Source organism: Natator depressus, chromosome 10 (genome assembly GCF_965152275.1).
Source record: "Natator depressus isolate rNatDep1 chromosome 10, rNatDep2.hap1, whole genome shotgun sequence".
Taxonomy (NCBI): Eukaryota; Metazoa; Chordata; order Testudines; family Cheloniidae; genus Natator; species Natator depressus.
The window spans coordinates 8,850,162-8,864,710 of NC_134243.1; the positions used below are offsets into that span (position 1 = coordinate 8,850,162).

At 46.0% G+C, this 14,549-nt stretch overlaps 2 protein-coding genes across 4 annotated transcripts; one reads left to right on the forward strand and one right to left on the reverse strand.

Annotated features, from left to right (window-relative positions):
- Nucleotides 1–838: 838 nt before the first annotated feature.
- Nucleotides 839–4,263, forward strand: ATP5MF (ATP synthase membrane subunit f). The gene is made up of 4 exons (XM_074965142.1): nt 839–976; nt 1,491–1,598; nt 3,446–3,562; nt 4,077–4,263. The coding sequence occupies exons 1-4, from the start codon at nt 961–963 to the stop codon at nt 4,103–4,105; spliced, it is 270 nt and encodes an 89-aa protein (XP_074821243.1). The 5' UTR covers nt 839–960; the 3' UTR covers nt 4,106–4,263.
- Nucleotides 4,264–6,755: 2,492 nt separating this feature from the next.
- Nucleotides 6,756–14,436, reverse strand: CPSF4 (cleavage and polyadenylation specific factor 4). Of its 3 annotated transcripts, none has more exons than XM_074965139.1 (8): nt 14,313–14,436; nt 12,935–12,985; nt 12,212–12,364; nt 11,319–11,414; nt 11,092–11,185; nt 10,160–10,232; nt 9,105–9,197; nt 6,756–6,959 (listed from the first exon to the last, which is right to left on the reverse strand). In XM_074965139.1, the coding sequence occupies exons 1-8, from the start codon at nt 14,413–14,415 to the stop codon at nt 6,891–6,893; spliced, it is 732 nt and encodes a 243-aa protein (XP_074821240.1). In that variant the 5' UTR covers nt 14,416–14,436; the 3' UTR covers nt 6,756–6,890. The 3 variants fall into 3 exon arrangements, with proteins under 3 accessions (XP_074821240.1, XP_074821239.1, XP_074821238.1); XM_074965138.1 differs by having other exon boundaries at nt 9,105–9,200; XM_074965137.1 differs by having other exon boundaries at nt 9,105–9,275.
- Between the last annotated feature and the right edge of the window lie 113 nt (nt 14,437–14,549).

Genomic DNA, 14,549 nt, shown 5'->3' on the forward strand with positions numbered 1-14,549 from the left:
CCCGCTAAATCGACCCCTGATGCATCGCTCGTCGATCCCCCTGTAAGTGTAGAGAAGCTGTTAATGTGGGGAATAGAGTTTCCCACATCTGCCTAGTGCAGGGCTCTTACATTTTCCACTGAAGCATCTGGTGTTGGCCACTATCAGCGGCAGGACGTTGGACCAGAATGGACCTTGGGTTTGATCCAGCCTGGCACTTCCTATGTTTCTATGTCTTTGCCTTGAGATGGTAGGTGATACTGCATGTAACTTGATCTTATTTGCATACGAAAATCATTGCATTGCATCACGTTCCGCACGGAAGTCCTCTTGCTGCCTCTCTGCAAGACAGCGTAGAGATGCACTGTGCAGACATTCCGACGCAGGGTGATGCTGCTTGGTCACGGGTCAAAGATGTTACCGTATGGCACCACGAGTCACTGCGCTTTCACACGACTTCCGCCTCTTGCGTCCCTAGATCGCGACAGCCTCACGCGAGGTGACGTCAGTTCGATACACGGCACTGAGTCCGGCGAGGGGGAGAACGCACAATGGAGCCGTTCTCACGCAGACACACGGCCGGGGTAACGTTTGGGGGAAAGTCCAGACGGTGCCCGGGCACAGCTGCTGCTGTGTGTCAGGCACCACACAAAGGTCGCCCCTGAGAGCACAGGGCGGCCCCTGGGCGGGGTGCAGGGCCTGGGGAGGTGACCCGCAGGGGTCTGTTCACGGGGGGCGTCGCCTTGCAAGCGACACGTGGGTGGTCTAGTCACACGGGGGGGCGGTGTCTCCTAGCACGTGACACGCGCGGGAGGGCCTGCTCGCCCGTGGCCCGGAGCCAGGCAACCCCGCCCTCCCTATCATGGCGCCCCGGCAGCGGCTGCCTCACTTCTGGCGTCTGAGCCCTTCCTCCCGTGAGTCTCAGCGCCACGTCCTGCCCGTCTTCCTCTCTTGCGCACCGACACCCTGCGCAGCTGCAAGATGGCGGACCGGCCCGGTGAGTGCGGCCCCGGGGGCTCCAAGGTGACCGGAGGCGGCGGCTGGTTCCCGCCCAGCCCCCGGTCCAGGTCCTGCGGGGCGCCTCTGGCCCTAGCCCGGCCTCCGCAGCGTGACCCCTTCCCCCACAAAGGGACCCCCCATGCCCCCAGGATTCCCTCCCTCCAGTGCCTGGCCCTCCCCTGCCCCCTGTGCCCGTCCCCGCACCCCCAGGATCCCTGCCCCTTGCCCATCGCCCATCCCCTGGACGGGGGTCCTTGCTCACCCCGCACCCCCAGGATCCCTGCCCCCCTTGCCCATCCCCTGGACGGGGGTGCTTGCTCACCCCACACCCCCAGGATCCCTGCCCCCCTTGCCCATCCCCTGGACGGGGGTGCTTGCTCACCCCACACCCCCAGGATCCCTGCCCCTCTCTCGGATCCCCTCCCCTCCAATGTGATTCTCTCCGTCCCTGTCCCGGTGCTGCAGCTACTCCCAGACAAACGGGCACTGACTGGGCTTTCTCTATGTCTCAGTTCCCCTCAAAGACACCAGGCTGCTGGACGTGAAGCTGGGCCAGCTGCCCAGCTGGTTTGCAATGCGGGATTTCACCCCCTCTGGGCTGACTGGGGCTGTGCGAAGAGGTGAGTCTGCCCCATGAGCCAGCAGTGGTAGCCTTGGTAAAGGACAATGCCAAGAGCTAGTGACAGCAAGGACAGATGTGGAGCTGCCCTGCCCTCTAGATCCCTTCCACATAGCCAAACCTTGCACATATTCTCAGATCCTGCTCAGAGCCAACTGCAGGATCTGGGCCTAAATGGCCATACCTGGCTTTGCTGGGGAGCATGAGGTGGTAGTATATGCCCCACCCATCCCCCACTCCTCTCAGACTTAGACCTTGTCTACCCATCACAGTGAAAAACAGCCTGCATCCACGCTCGCTGCCGTGTGTAGATACACATGGCAATGAAAAGTTCTGGCAAGGGGGAGGCAGTGAGGAAGGGCTCTGGCAGCTCTGCCTTTCCCAGCTGCTGGAGTTTCACTGTGGCAGCGGCATGCTAGACTTGTAGAGAGCCACATAGGGCATATACCCTAGAGTTCAGGCATGTAGGGTACTTAATCCTACTTGCCAGAGCTGTGCCTCATCATCTGTGGTGGTGTTTATACCTGTGCTAGCTGGGTGTGCAGCTTCTGTATCCTGCACATCACTACAAGCGTAGACCTACCCTCAGTGGGGAATGCTGCCCTCATTAAGGAAGTGGGAGTATCTCCTCTACTGAGGCTGACCAGCACCATGCACATATTTAAAAATACTGTCACCATCCTTCCTGTGAGGAGGAAACTTTGACGCATAAGACAACCTCTAACTATTGTAGAGATCAAGCAAAAATTTTCCCTGGAGACAGGTTATCCCACAATTGCCTGGTGCTGCTTCTGAAGCAGCTGGTACTGGCCACTGGTGCAGACAGAATACCGAACTAGATGGCCCACTGATCTGATTCAATATGTCAATTCTTATGTTCCTAAAACAGGCACAGAAATGTTGCCTTTTATAAGTATATTGTTCTGTTCTTTTGAATGTGTGTGAATTCATTAAGGTTGCTTTGTCAGCCTGTTCAGAGGTTTAATACGCTTTCAGTTTACATATCAATTAATAGATCTTTTAGAAGTTTTAAGTCAGTAAAATGGCCTGCTTATTCCTTAAAAGTAGTGTGTGGGACCTGAATTTTATCACAAGAGGCAAATAAAATGTGTAATTTTAGGTGATGGTGGCTTGGTAAGAAACAAGCTTTTGGTAGAGATTAACATAATACAAAGACTAATGAAATTCAGTAACAATTTTGCAAAAACCCTAAGGACTAAGCAATTTCTAAATACTGTACTTCTGTGTAACTTCATGGTTTATGTAGGTGCCGTATGCATCTTCAGATATCTTTAAACACATGAAGCTTCCAATGAGCTAAAGTACTCTTGACTAATCATAGTTGGGTAGGCAGAGCATATAGTTCTTTAAAAAACTGGATAACTGGAGAAACAACTTTGATCTCATGAAAGTCACAGTAGTGTCTGGCTTGCAACAAGATACTGAGTCACTCTTACTCCTTTCCATACATGAGTCTAAAGCTAATTCTAATCCTATTTTTCTTAACGTGAGAGTTATCTTCTGGTAGACTTGTTTCTTTAGTACAGTGGTTCTCAACCTGTGGCCCAGTCAGCACACATCTGTGGCCCATGTGACATCCCCAGGGCCATACAGATAATATTGGATGCGGCCCACAATGATAAATAGGTTGAGTACCACTGCATTAGTATGTTTAGAAAATAGCATCTATCATCTCCAGGGATTTTTTTTGCATTTTTTCTCATCTGAATTTCTGTTGAAAGGGGTGCAGTAAGTAGCTGTACAAAATGACTTTTGAGTCGTAAGTATAATTGTATACAGGGTCTAACTGACACTGAACCTAAGAAGAAAACTCTCTCCCCTATTTAGGTTATGATAGATACTTAAATAAGTACATCAATGTGAAGAAAGGGGGCATCGGTGGTATCGCTATGGTGCTTTTTGGTTATGTTGTTGTCAGCTACGTTTGGAACTATGAGCATTTGAGTAAGTAAAACCTTACTTTGTATGGTTGGGCACACTAGAATAGTCTGTAAAACTATTTGGGGAAAAACATTTTATTTCAAAAACTGTTCCTGGAAGAGGAAGCAAAGTGAGAGAGAGTGCTTAACTTTCTTATTTATATATCCGAGAAACACTGACAAGACACATACTAACAGATTGAGCATGGGACTAGGAATCGGGGGGGCTAAATTCTAACCCGCTTCTGCTGTTTTGTGACCTTCACTTAATTTTAACCAATGTAGAAAATGGGTCTAATACTTGCCTGTCAGAAGTTGTGAAGATGAATTAGCGGTTTGGTAATATTTAGGAATTAAATAATTTACAAAATAGTACTTGTGCTAATGGTGAACAAAGATGATCTCACTGCTTTTACTGTCCAGCAGTATCGTCAACTGCCTGCTGTGTAGTGCAATCTTAGACTGTATTTTAAATACGTAAGTACTAAAAATGGTCTTTGACTTCAGCATACTGACTTGTTTTAATTTAAATAATGCAGAGCATGATCGTTGGAGGAAGTATCATTGAAACATTAACTTACTGCAGCAATGCAAGTTACAGCCCTGGACCTGGACTCAGCTGCTGGAACAACTTTCCCTGATGAAGGCATATAAGCCATTCACACTGAATTCTGTACTGTTATAATTCCAGGCAGATTCTATGACCAATAAAATATGTACATTTAAGGTTGGTTGGTTTATGTAACTAATATTCTTAATATTGTGAGACTTTCACTTTCTGGTGCTGAACAGTGTGTGTGTGTCTCGTCCCCCCCCTCCCCCATGGTAGGTACAATGAAGATGGTTAGAAAGCCTTTTGCCATTTAATAATAAATAGGTCTAATGTGCAGTGCAAATGACTAAGGATAAGACTGATTAATCTTTAACTTTTACTGAGCAGTATTACCACTGTATAGGGTACCTTCTACTTGATCGCTTGACTTCAACCAAAGTGGTGCAAATGTTACTGGTCAGAACTTGTTTTAACAGGATTCTTACTGTTGTGAGTGGAGCAAAGGAGAATTCAATTGTTTAAGATGCCAACAGACACTTTATTGTAGCCACAGATGCCTAAAACTCATAATCATGGTTGCCTCATATAAAACAAAGTTTCTCTGCTGGAGGAACCCTTTCATCCTTTTTATTCTGTACTGTTTTACTAAGTAAGATCTCTGATCATGGTTGTCTTCAATAGTATGTTGCCAAGCAGCTCCTGCCACTGGTCCTAAAAGGCTTCCATAGATGTGTGTAGAACTACCCTTGCCCAAGTGATGGTAAAGGCAGAATGAAAGCAAAAGAGTAGCCTGAATTTGAAATGGAATGTGACAGATTATTCTAAATGCCAGGGAAAAGCAACTATGCTAAAGCTATTGTTTTATTTTTTTAAATAAAGGGGCGGGGTGGGGGGTGGAGATTAAATGAAACTTCTACAGCAGCAAAGTCATGTTTGCCAGCTGACACTTCCAACCATGATGGTGAAAGTCTAAATAAGCAATGGAGAGTACATGGTTGTCACTTAAAGCAGCACAGCTTTGATATACTCAGGACCATGTACACTAACAAAACACATCAGTAAGTAATGATGCCACTATGTTCAGAAGGATGTAGGGGCCAGTGCTTTATGGATGAATTACAAGAGGTTGTTTGTATAAAGCTAACAGTGATAAGTGTTTGATAACAGCTGTTAATGGGGTACAGAGGCCCCTACCTGTTAAGAACATGGTTAGAATAAAGGTCTTCCCGGAGGATAGCAGGGGGCACTTCTCTGTTCAGCCGTATTATAAAGATGTAATTACTGTCTGGCTTGAAAAAAATTACTAACACAAGCTGACTATAGTGAACTAAAGCATACCTGCATAAGAATAAGTGTAGACTGGGTACTTGCTTAGAGATGTAGAGTCTCTCACAGCCCTGTGCTGGAAGTATAAATACAAGTTTGGTACCTGTTTATACACTTCAGGAACAGAAGTCTTGATGTGTGTGTTCTGAAAAATGCAGAATGAGTAGTACAGTCAGCCAGTTTACACTTGTGGATTTAATTTTAACTTTTAAGTCTGAATATCCCACTGTGTACTAGAGGGAGTATCACTAAGTACAGCTTCTACAAACTGACATGTTTTTTTAAATTAATCAGTTTAAATCAACACAGGGCCTTATCTCTTCCCAGCCATACATTACCCTTTTCCTGAGAAATCACAATCTAATTTTCACAGCCAACTTTAAAACAGGAAGGAAAAAACAAAGGCAGATAGGCAAATGTAGATAGATGCTTGAGAACAGAAAAGGCTCACATATTCCAGATGCAACAGTTGGGCTTTTTTTTTTTAATTCCCTTTGTCATTGGCCCTTTGAAATAAAGTCTTACAAAATTAAGGTGTTTTGGCTTGGAAAAACATGCTCCTAAGAGGATATGCTCACACTCAGAGTCCAATTTAAAAGCAATCTCAAGAAAATATAGTTCCATTTGTTTTGAGAGCCTTTGAAGATATTTGTACAATTTGACTGCTTGTAGGAATGCCCACTAACTTCATCTGTTGGTATCCATACACTGTTACACCTTCAAAGCTACTTCAGCTCTGAGTTCAGGGTTGCTGTGGTGAGAACAGACCTGCGCCTCTTCTACAGCCAAGGCTTTCGTGATTTCAGCTAAAACCATAAATGTAAGTTCATGCCACTAGAAGTGGTTTTCACATACAAGGACCAACTTCTCACCCTGCAGACCAGCGAGGGGGAAATGCTTCCAGCCAAAGCATAAAAACTTTTATTGCAGTTGGACAAATACTTTACATCTTGGTACACAACATGTTATGTGAGCCATCAGAGCAGGTTAAGAAATCTCAGATTGAATAAGGGAACATGGGGCCTCCTTTCAAGGGCTGCATGACAAGCTCCCTCACTGAAGTGGGAGGCATTTCAAGTACTAGTTCTTCCAGTTTGTCTTCCTCCTTGCACAAGGATTAACAAAAGGTTGGAGGTTCCCAAAGGCTGTCCTTTACAGAAACACACTGGTGCAAGATGTGTATTATGCTGAATGTTGTATTGGTGAGGGCTTGCATATCTATTTGCCTTTAGATCTACCTCCCAGCTAGGCTCAGTGAAAGAAGGCAGAGGCCAAGATCTATTTTAAAAGGTTAAAACATAAAAAATTGGACAGTTACAAAAATGTTTATCAGCAGCCAGCCTCTGGCCACAGTTCTTTCACTAATGGCGTTAAAAAAAAAAACAACCTGATCAATAGTTCAAGGAATAGTGCTAGGCAGAAACCTTTCCCCAGTGTAAAGATCCTCCTTGCACACTCTTCCCTCTGTGCTGTCTCACTGTCCGCTAAGAAAGGCCAGATGTCCTTTGGTGCATCTGTTGGCGTAATGTCCTTTTTCACCACACTAGGAAGGAAAAAAGTGAGACATTATTGTGGCTTTTCCCAAAAGTGGCTTTAACAAATCAACTGGCAAAGTAGTTCTAGTTTGGAAATGATACCATTTGTACACAAGAGACACAATATTCAGCAAGTTAATGCATTCTGTACTATATCATAAATGAGATTGCCACAGAACCTTTTGGGGCCACTTGACTGTTAGTGGCAGGTAAGTTCTGGTCCTATAACCTGAAGATCCAGGTTTCATCTGAACATTGGGGTTCTTGGCACTACCCGTGGGAAAGGGCTGCAATAGAGACACACACAAAGCCCTGAGGAGATTTAACTGCATTACTCTGCTGTAGAGAAGGAGGCTTTTTACCTGATGTATTTCAGCACCTGAAGCCTCGAGGACTCTGCTCTGACCAATGTGTATGATGAACATGGAAGTTCAGATATGAGAGTCTCCTTGTCAGCCACTCTGGACTACAAGGATAAAACTCAATCTGAACAAAAGATGCTTTCTATGCTCTGAAATAGCCTTCTAAACTATGAAGCCATGACATATCGTAATCCGACCCTCCTACTTTCTCCAGATGTGCAATTTATTTGAATTACTTCTTTAAATCCCAGCCTGACAGCACTCTTTTATTGATGACTATGCAGAGAAACTGCTTAGCCTTGGGTAGGGTAGTGACTTCAATGCTCCAGCTGCAGAAAAATGGAAAGTCATGCATTGATAATCAAACCAAACAAATGCATGACAAGAGTCATGGGGTAACTAATTTAAATCAGAATATCCTTTATTTTCCAGTAAAAATCTGACCTGAAAGTTAGAAACCATTAAACATACAATCTCAGTGCCTGGTGGGGAAGTCCTGTGGTAAGAGAGAGAACAGGGCAGGAGAGAGGGAGAAGAGAACTGCTGCTGCCCCCATGTCCTCTTTTGTGCTGCTTTCCTGCTTTACCTTTGACAAAGGCAACAGCATTGCATAGATTAGTCGTAAAAGAGCACTGGAAGCCTATGACTTCTCCCCTGCTGCCCCGCCGAACTATGACATACAACTAGCCCCAATTAGAGTTTCTGCTACAAAGGAAGTTAATGGCAAAACTCACAAGGATAACTTTAGTGGGTAGGTTTAGGCCCTTTGCCTCCACTGAAACCCAAGTCTTGTATTAAATTGGAGCCTTAGAGGTTGTCAGTGAAACTGATTTGGATGTTTGCTGTTATAATCATGTAGCCAGAAGAAATGTCAAGTTATAGAAGATAATGATGGAATCTGAGTCCAAAAAACAAACAGTCTTAGTTGTATGTTTGGATTATTAAGTGACTTAGTTTTGAATAAAGAAATGTTTAGGTTCAGTATTAATGCTAATGCTCATCTTGGCCCGACTCACTGAAAAGAGTGGCTAAGAAGATCCTTGCTACCTACAGTAGCATTTGGGGATGTTTCTACAAAATGTTAATGGAAATTGAGGTTTCAATTTAATTGAGGAGCTGCCTGCAACACTAACTGAGAAATTTGGGTTTGATGTCTTGTTCCTCAGTTTGGCAGGAACTAAGTGTGCTGTGGCAGAACCATCTTCAGCCTTTCTTGATTTGACTACATTGTGTATAGGTCACTTTCCCCTGTTGTTTGGGTGATTTTTTCCACACAGCAACAGGGTAGAAGCCTTTTTAAAAACAGGAAAATGCAAGGAGGAACATTCAGGGGCAGGGGTAGCATCTGAAACTACTTTTAACAAGGTTTTTGAAACTGGCTCAATTTCGGGTTGATAATGTCCTTTTAACTGCCACCAGTGGGGTTTTCTGTGATTAGCAAATGGATCAAGTGCATTGAATCACTTCATACAGGCCACTGAGGAGCCACCTGACCGTCATTACCAACCCACAGGCTCCATAGCTCAATACTAACTCCCTGATCCCAAGCTGCACCCCCTATCCAAAATACATGTCGAATAACCAGTGCATACATTTCAATACTTTTCTTCATGTCAGTGCTTCTTCACAGGCCCTGCTGCCCCAGCAACTCAGCCACCTGTTCCCTTTACTGCACCCTGCACCAAGGTGAAAAGTGATGTGACAGGTGACTAGCAGCACAAAGGATGCACTAGTCAGTTTAGGTGACTTTTACCTTGCATTTTTCAAATGCAAACACCCTCTGAGAGTTACCTTGTAACACGTGACCTGCTCCAGCGGCCGGGGACCTCTGTTCCCCACGTTGTTGTTTTGAGACTGCATAACTCCGATGACTTGTGGGGTCCTCTGCTGGTTGGGAGAAGAGTTCTGACTTGTTAACTGGATCAAGGATGATGACCTTTGTAATGGCGGATTGTTATTTTGCTGGGAGGGAAGAGAACATCCCATACATTGAATGATAAATTTTCCTCTGAATTTATTTAGAAGGTTATCTGCCAGCCCAAGCTCCAGAGATGAAAGTTCAGAAACAGTAGGGCATACAGGGCTTGACCTAGCAACCAAGACTTCCCTCACAAAACAGATCTACAGAGCTGGGCTAGGCTGCTGGATATGTCCATTATAGCTCTGCGACAGGTGTCAAGCAGATTTTTTTTTTTAATCTGGCGGACGGTTCTTGGAATAAAGAAAACACAGATGTAGATGATATACTATGTAACATGGTAGTGCTCTGTGACCAAGGGCTTACACTGCAATATACAGTGATCTTAGGACTTGTGCTTGTCAGTGTAGCAGAGCTCAGGTGCACTGCTTAATGCTTACACAGTGCCCACCTTCCAGACAGTCCACGGAACAGAACTGTCACTACTGGCCATGCATTTGCCCTCTCAGCTGAAGGAAGGTGGCAGCAGCAGAATGATGACTGTGGAAGAGGGAAATCAGGGGTTCAGTTAGGAGGAAAAAAAAACAACCCCAGAATGAAGAAGGCAGCAACTGTGATCAATGCCAGAAGTAAGAGGAGAGAGGAAAAGGATAATACGTTGCATTTTTATGGTGGATTTCCTCCAATGATCTCAAAGTTCTTTAAAAACTTTTGGTCAAGTTTCAATATGCCTGTGAAATAGGAAAGGATTATACCCATTTTACAGATGTTTTCCAAGACACAATGAGTGGGATAAGAGTCCTGATGGCTTGTTCCAGTTCTAACCACTATACCACACGCCCTCTTAAACAAATTTGACTTTGTTTTTTATCTAATTGAGCTACGCTTCAAATGTGTTGTCTCTGGGAGAAGCAGGGAAGTCGTGTACCTTTTGCTGGGGTTGTGTCGGCTGAGGCAGTGGTGGTTGCTCTGTGGTTCCCATAGGCAGTTCAAATCGAGGACTGGTTTATAAACACACAAAGAGAAAAGACACACAGAGAATTGATACTAAAACCAGAAATTGGCATATACCACCAGCACAGCACTGAACCAGTTCCTTAAGAGACCAATAACTGTCCAGAGAGCAAAGCAAATGTTTAGTTATTTAAACTGTGCTTCACAACAGGTGGACCTTCTCTCCTGCGTTCTGCTGCTTAGCCTTTATAAACTAAAGTGGTAGGGGAGGTACTGAGACAGTAAAGAGTATTTCTGTATGCAGCTGTGAAGCATTCTGGGATATATACTCATGGAATCTGCAGTTGTCCTCACAACCTTTGTTTGATGTCCCAGAGTTGTGTGTGTAAATATGTAAATAGCCACTTGCGTCCTTAATCTGATATTTGGAAAATGCAATGCAATATAGTAAATGCCCATACCAATTTTGGCCATTGAATGAACTGATTCATATGCAAGGATTAAAAAAATATATACTACAAAATAAAACAGATGTGCAGCTGAAATCATAACAGTTGGAATAACGTGTCTAGAGTTAAGAGCACCAGATCAACTGTCATTAAACAAACTGCTTTGTACAAGTTGTACTGACCATGTAAGCACTGACTGACATTTTCAATGTCTTCTTGGGGAACATAGGTGTGATTTGCCCAATCCCTTTTGGTCATCCTGACTACAAATTCTTTTCACTTTTAAGAGGTAAACTCAAATATGAACAAAACTTCAGCTGTGTGGTACAGTACAGTTATTGCATCAGTGCTGCAAATGTTCTACGCTGATGGGTGCAATATAGGTAAAACAGACCTGATGGGTAACTGATCAGAGAGGAAACTACAGATGACAGAAAAGGCCCTAGAACATACTCACTGCATGAATTTACAAGCAGGCCCCTCTGGACAGAATCCCACCAGGTAATTCACACAAATGACTCTTCGAGTGTGTCTGTGTCTGCAGAGGGGACCTACAACATAAAACTTCATAGATCACATATATTACACGCATACCCCAGCACCTACCAGTAGCACATATGGGAGGTGGATTACATTAGCCTCATCTTTATAGCCACAAAAGCAGCACCTATGAACCATACATACCGTGTTTACAGAAGCCTCTGTCATACCAGGGGCAGTCTTTGATCTTAGACTCCGGGTCAATGTGCAAGAATGGACATTCTTTGTTACTGCACTCTCCTGTACCAAAGCCAAACACACGCCTTAGGTATTGTTTTGGGAGGGGATTCAACCTCATTCATGCTCTGTTTCCTAAGTCATCTAGTCCCAGCAAAACTGTCATGAATATTTCTAAATCCAGGCACAAAATCTATTTGCCTGCCCTTTACCAACAACAACAAATACTCCCTGCAGGTGAGAAAGATTTTGCTCAATTGGGTTATTTAGATGCGCATTTAAAAATAAAGTACACTGGAAAGGGAAGCCATTACAGCCAGATTAAACATTTAATGCAGCAAAAGTGTGGCGAAATTACAAATTACATGCTAACCTTGATCCAAGGAAACCTACAGGACTATAGTTTTCTAACAAGTTGCCTCAATATGTTAATTTAGCCCAGGTCTCCAGAGCTGAAAGGCTGATGCATTAAATTTCTGGACCCTTGAGCCTCCTGTCACTCATCATCTGCTGAAAAATTAATTCATGTAGAGACCATCTATTCATCCAAATCAACTCTGATCCAAATCAGCGTAACAGGTACAAAACCCCTTAAAGTCATGGGGCAGAGAGTTCAAGTTAGGGACAAGCTATGAAAGACAAAACATTTTAAATGTGTGAAGCGTTAAGGTGGTAAAATACAGTGTGGGACTAAACTGATCTGATCAGAGCTCGTAAATTACAATCTAACAAGCATCAGTAGCAGACATAGAAGGGTAGAGAGGGCAGATGAAGCAGGGATGACAGGTATATACCAGGGTCCTCTTTGCCTATTCCCATACTAGCAAGTGAAGTCAATGAGGAGCCACAACACCCCTTACCAAATTTGGAGTAGAAATAACACTCAGGCATCTTGGTCATGTCATACTCATGCAGGAATTCACACTGGTCTCCCTTCTTGCACAGCCCTCGGAGCCAGTGTTTGCAAACAACTGTCTTTTCTCCACTGATGTGTCGGAAAGGACACATGCCTCCTGTGGATGGAGAGGGGAGAAGCAAGAATGAAAAGTTGGAACTTTTAGTGCAAGAAGTTTCATGCAGACCTACAGGGCAGCGATGATCCTTTGTTTGAATCCTGGAAGAGGAGGAATTTCAGAAGTCTTTACATTTACATATGAATTTACCATTTAGTTCTGGTGACATGTCCTGAACTGACAGCCCTAGAAAGCGAGGTCTTCTGTTTATCTACGTAGATGGCTAGGAGTTCAACAGCCAGATCCTCTGCATGGCAGTCTAGTACCCAGTGCCCAAACCCCTCAAAAGGGTTTGCATGTAATCAGTTCAAGCCTCACGCTCCTGAACATCTCAGTTCACGCATCATCCACCTTACAGGGATCCCACCATTGCATCTTCGCTTTGGAGAGCTCCAGTGGGTGAAATATGGTCCCTCTTGATCTCCATCTCACTGTCTCTCTCTCTCTCCCCAACCCCTGCAATATAACTAGGGTATTATAAATTAAGATAATATAATTAATGAACTGCCAACCCCCCTATTTCTCCTATTTTTGTTTCTGTCAGAATACAGTATTAGGGATGTCACTTGCCTTTTCCACAAGCAGCTCTTAAAAAAAATTCACAGACAGCAGCACCTGATTCTGTGGAGAAAAAAAATTCACAATGAAGGTTTCTGAAACTCGGCAGCCATGTTAAAAGTGTTTCCTTCCATCTGGAGATGCGCTAGTTCTGGGCATCAAAAGCAGGAGAGCAGTATTAAAAATCCCCCTGGCAAACTGCATGTTAATGGAATATATGAACTTTCTTGTGCTGGTCTCAGCCATTTGGCTCTTCAGAGTATTTGTTGTTACTTTTATGTCAGTTTCACATTTGTGAAAGAAATTGACAGTCCTGGAGACTGAAATCTCATACAGTATTTATCCACTGAACAAGTACAGCATGGTCAGCAGCACACTGCCCCTTGTGATGCACAATGACCCTGACTTAGAGCATCTGAAGAGTGCAAGCAGAGTCAAACACAGGGACACTAGGCTCACCAGCACATATTGTTAAACTGTGACTCTCCTCCCACTCCTGGTGTCCTATCATCAGAACACAAGGTTTTGAGGCTCAGCCACAGACTTGCTGTGACCAGGGACAAGTCACTTCACCTCTCTGTCCAACCGTTTTCCCCATCAATAAGGTGGGGATTCTGATGCTGACCTTCCTACAGTAATTTGGTCCCTAGTGTCCCTTATCCAGCATTAATGAGATAACGTCTGTTTTCAAGCAATAAGCATGCAGATCAGACACCAAAATACAAAACACATTCCATTAGGCCATGAACGAGAACCTGTGGGGCCATCTGCTCAATGCTGGGGTGGTGGTGGGGGGGAGGTTAAAGGGATGAAGGAAGGATCTCCTCAAGGCCTTGAGGGGAACGTTCCCTTAGGAAGAAAGATCTGGAGAAGTCTCCCCAGGGAGCGGAGCAGGGGTGTTCCCCCCCCCCCAGGTCCGTGGGGGGGGGGTCTCCCCAGGAGAGAGGGGGTGTTCCCACCCCCAGGCCCGAGGGGGTTGTTCCCTCTGAGGGACCGTGAGCGGGGAGGTCTCCCCAGGAGAGGGACGGGTGTCCCACCCCCGGGGGCCGGCGGGGTTGTTCCCTCTGGGGGGCCGTGAGGGAGGAGGTCTCCCCAGGAGAGGGGGGGTGTCCCACCCCCGGGGGCCGGCGGGGTTGTTTCCTCTGGGGGGCCGTGAGGGGGGAGGTCTCCTCAGGAGGGGGGGTGTCCCACCCCCGTGGGCCGGCGGGGTTGTTCCCTCTGGGGGGCCGTGAAGGGGGAGGTCTCCCCAGGAGAGGGCGGGTGTTCCCACCCCCGGGCCCGAGGGGGGGGGGTCTCCCCAGGAGAGGGCGGGTGTTCCCACCCCCGGGCCCGAGGGGGGGGGTCTCCCGGGGGTGGCGATGCGGAGCGGACTTCCCGGCCCCTCACGCACTGTCCATGCCGGGGAAGGGCAGCGGCTGCGCCCCCAGCTGCTGCTCCACCGCGATCTCCAGGTCGAACTTGATGTGGTCCACGCTGGCGATGAGCTCCTGCATGGTGGCGGCGGGGCGGGGGCCTGGGCCGGGGACGCGCGGGGCCGGGGACGGGGGGAGAAAAGGGGGGCCACCGGCTCAGCCGCTCCGGACCGCCCGCCCGCGGGATGCTGGGATCTCAACTCTCACCCGCCGCC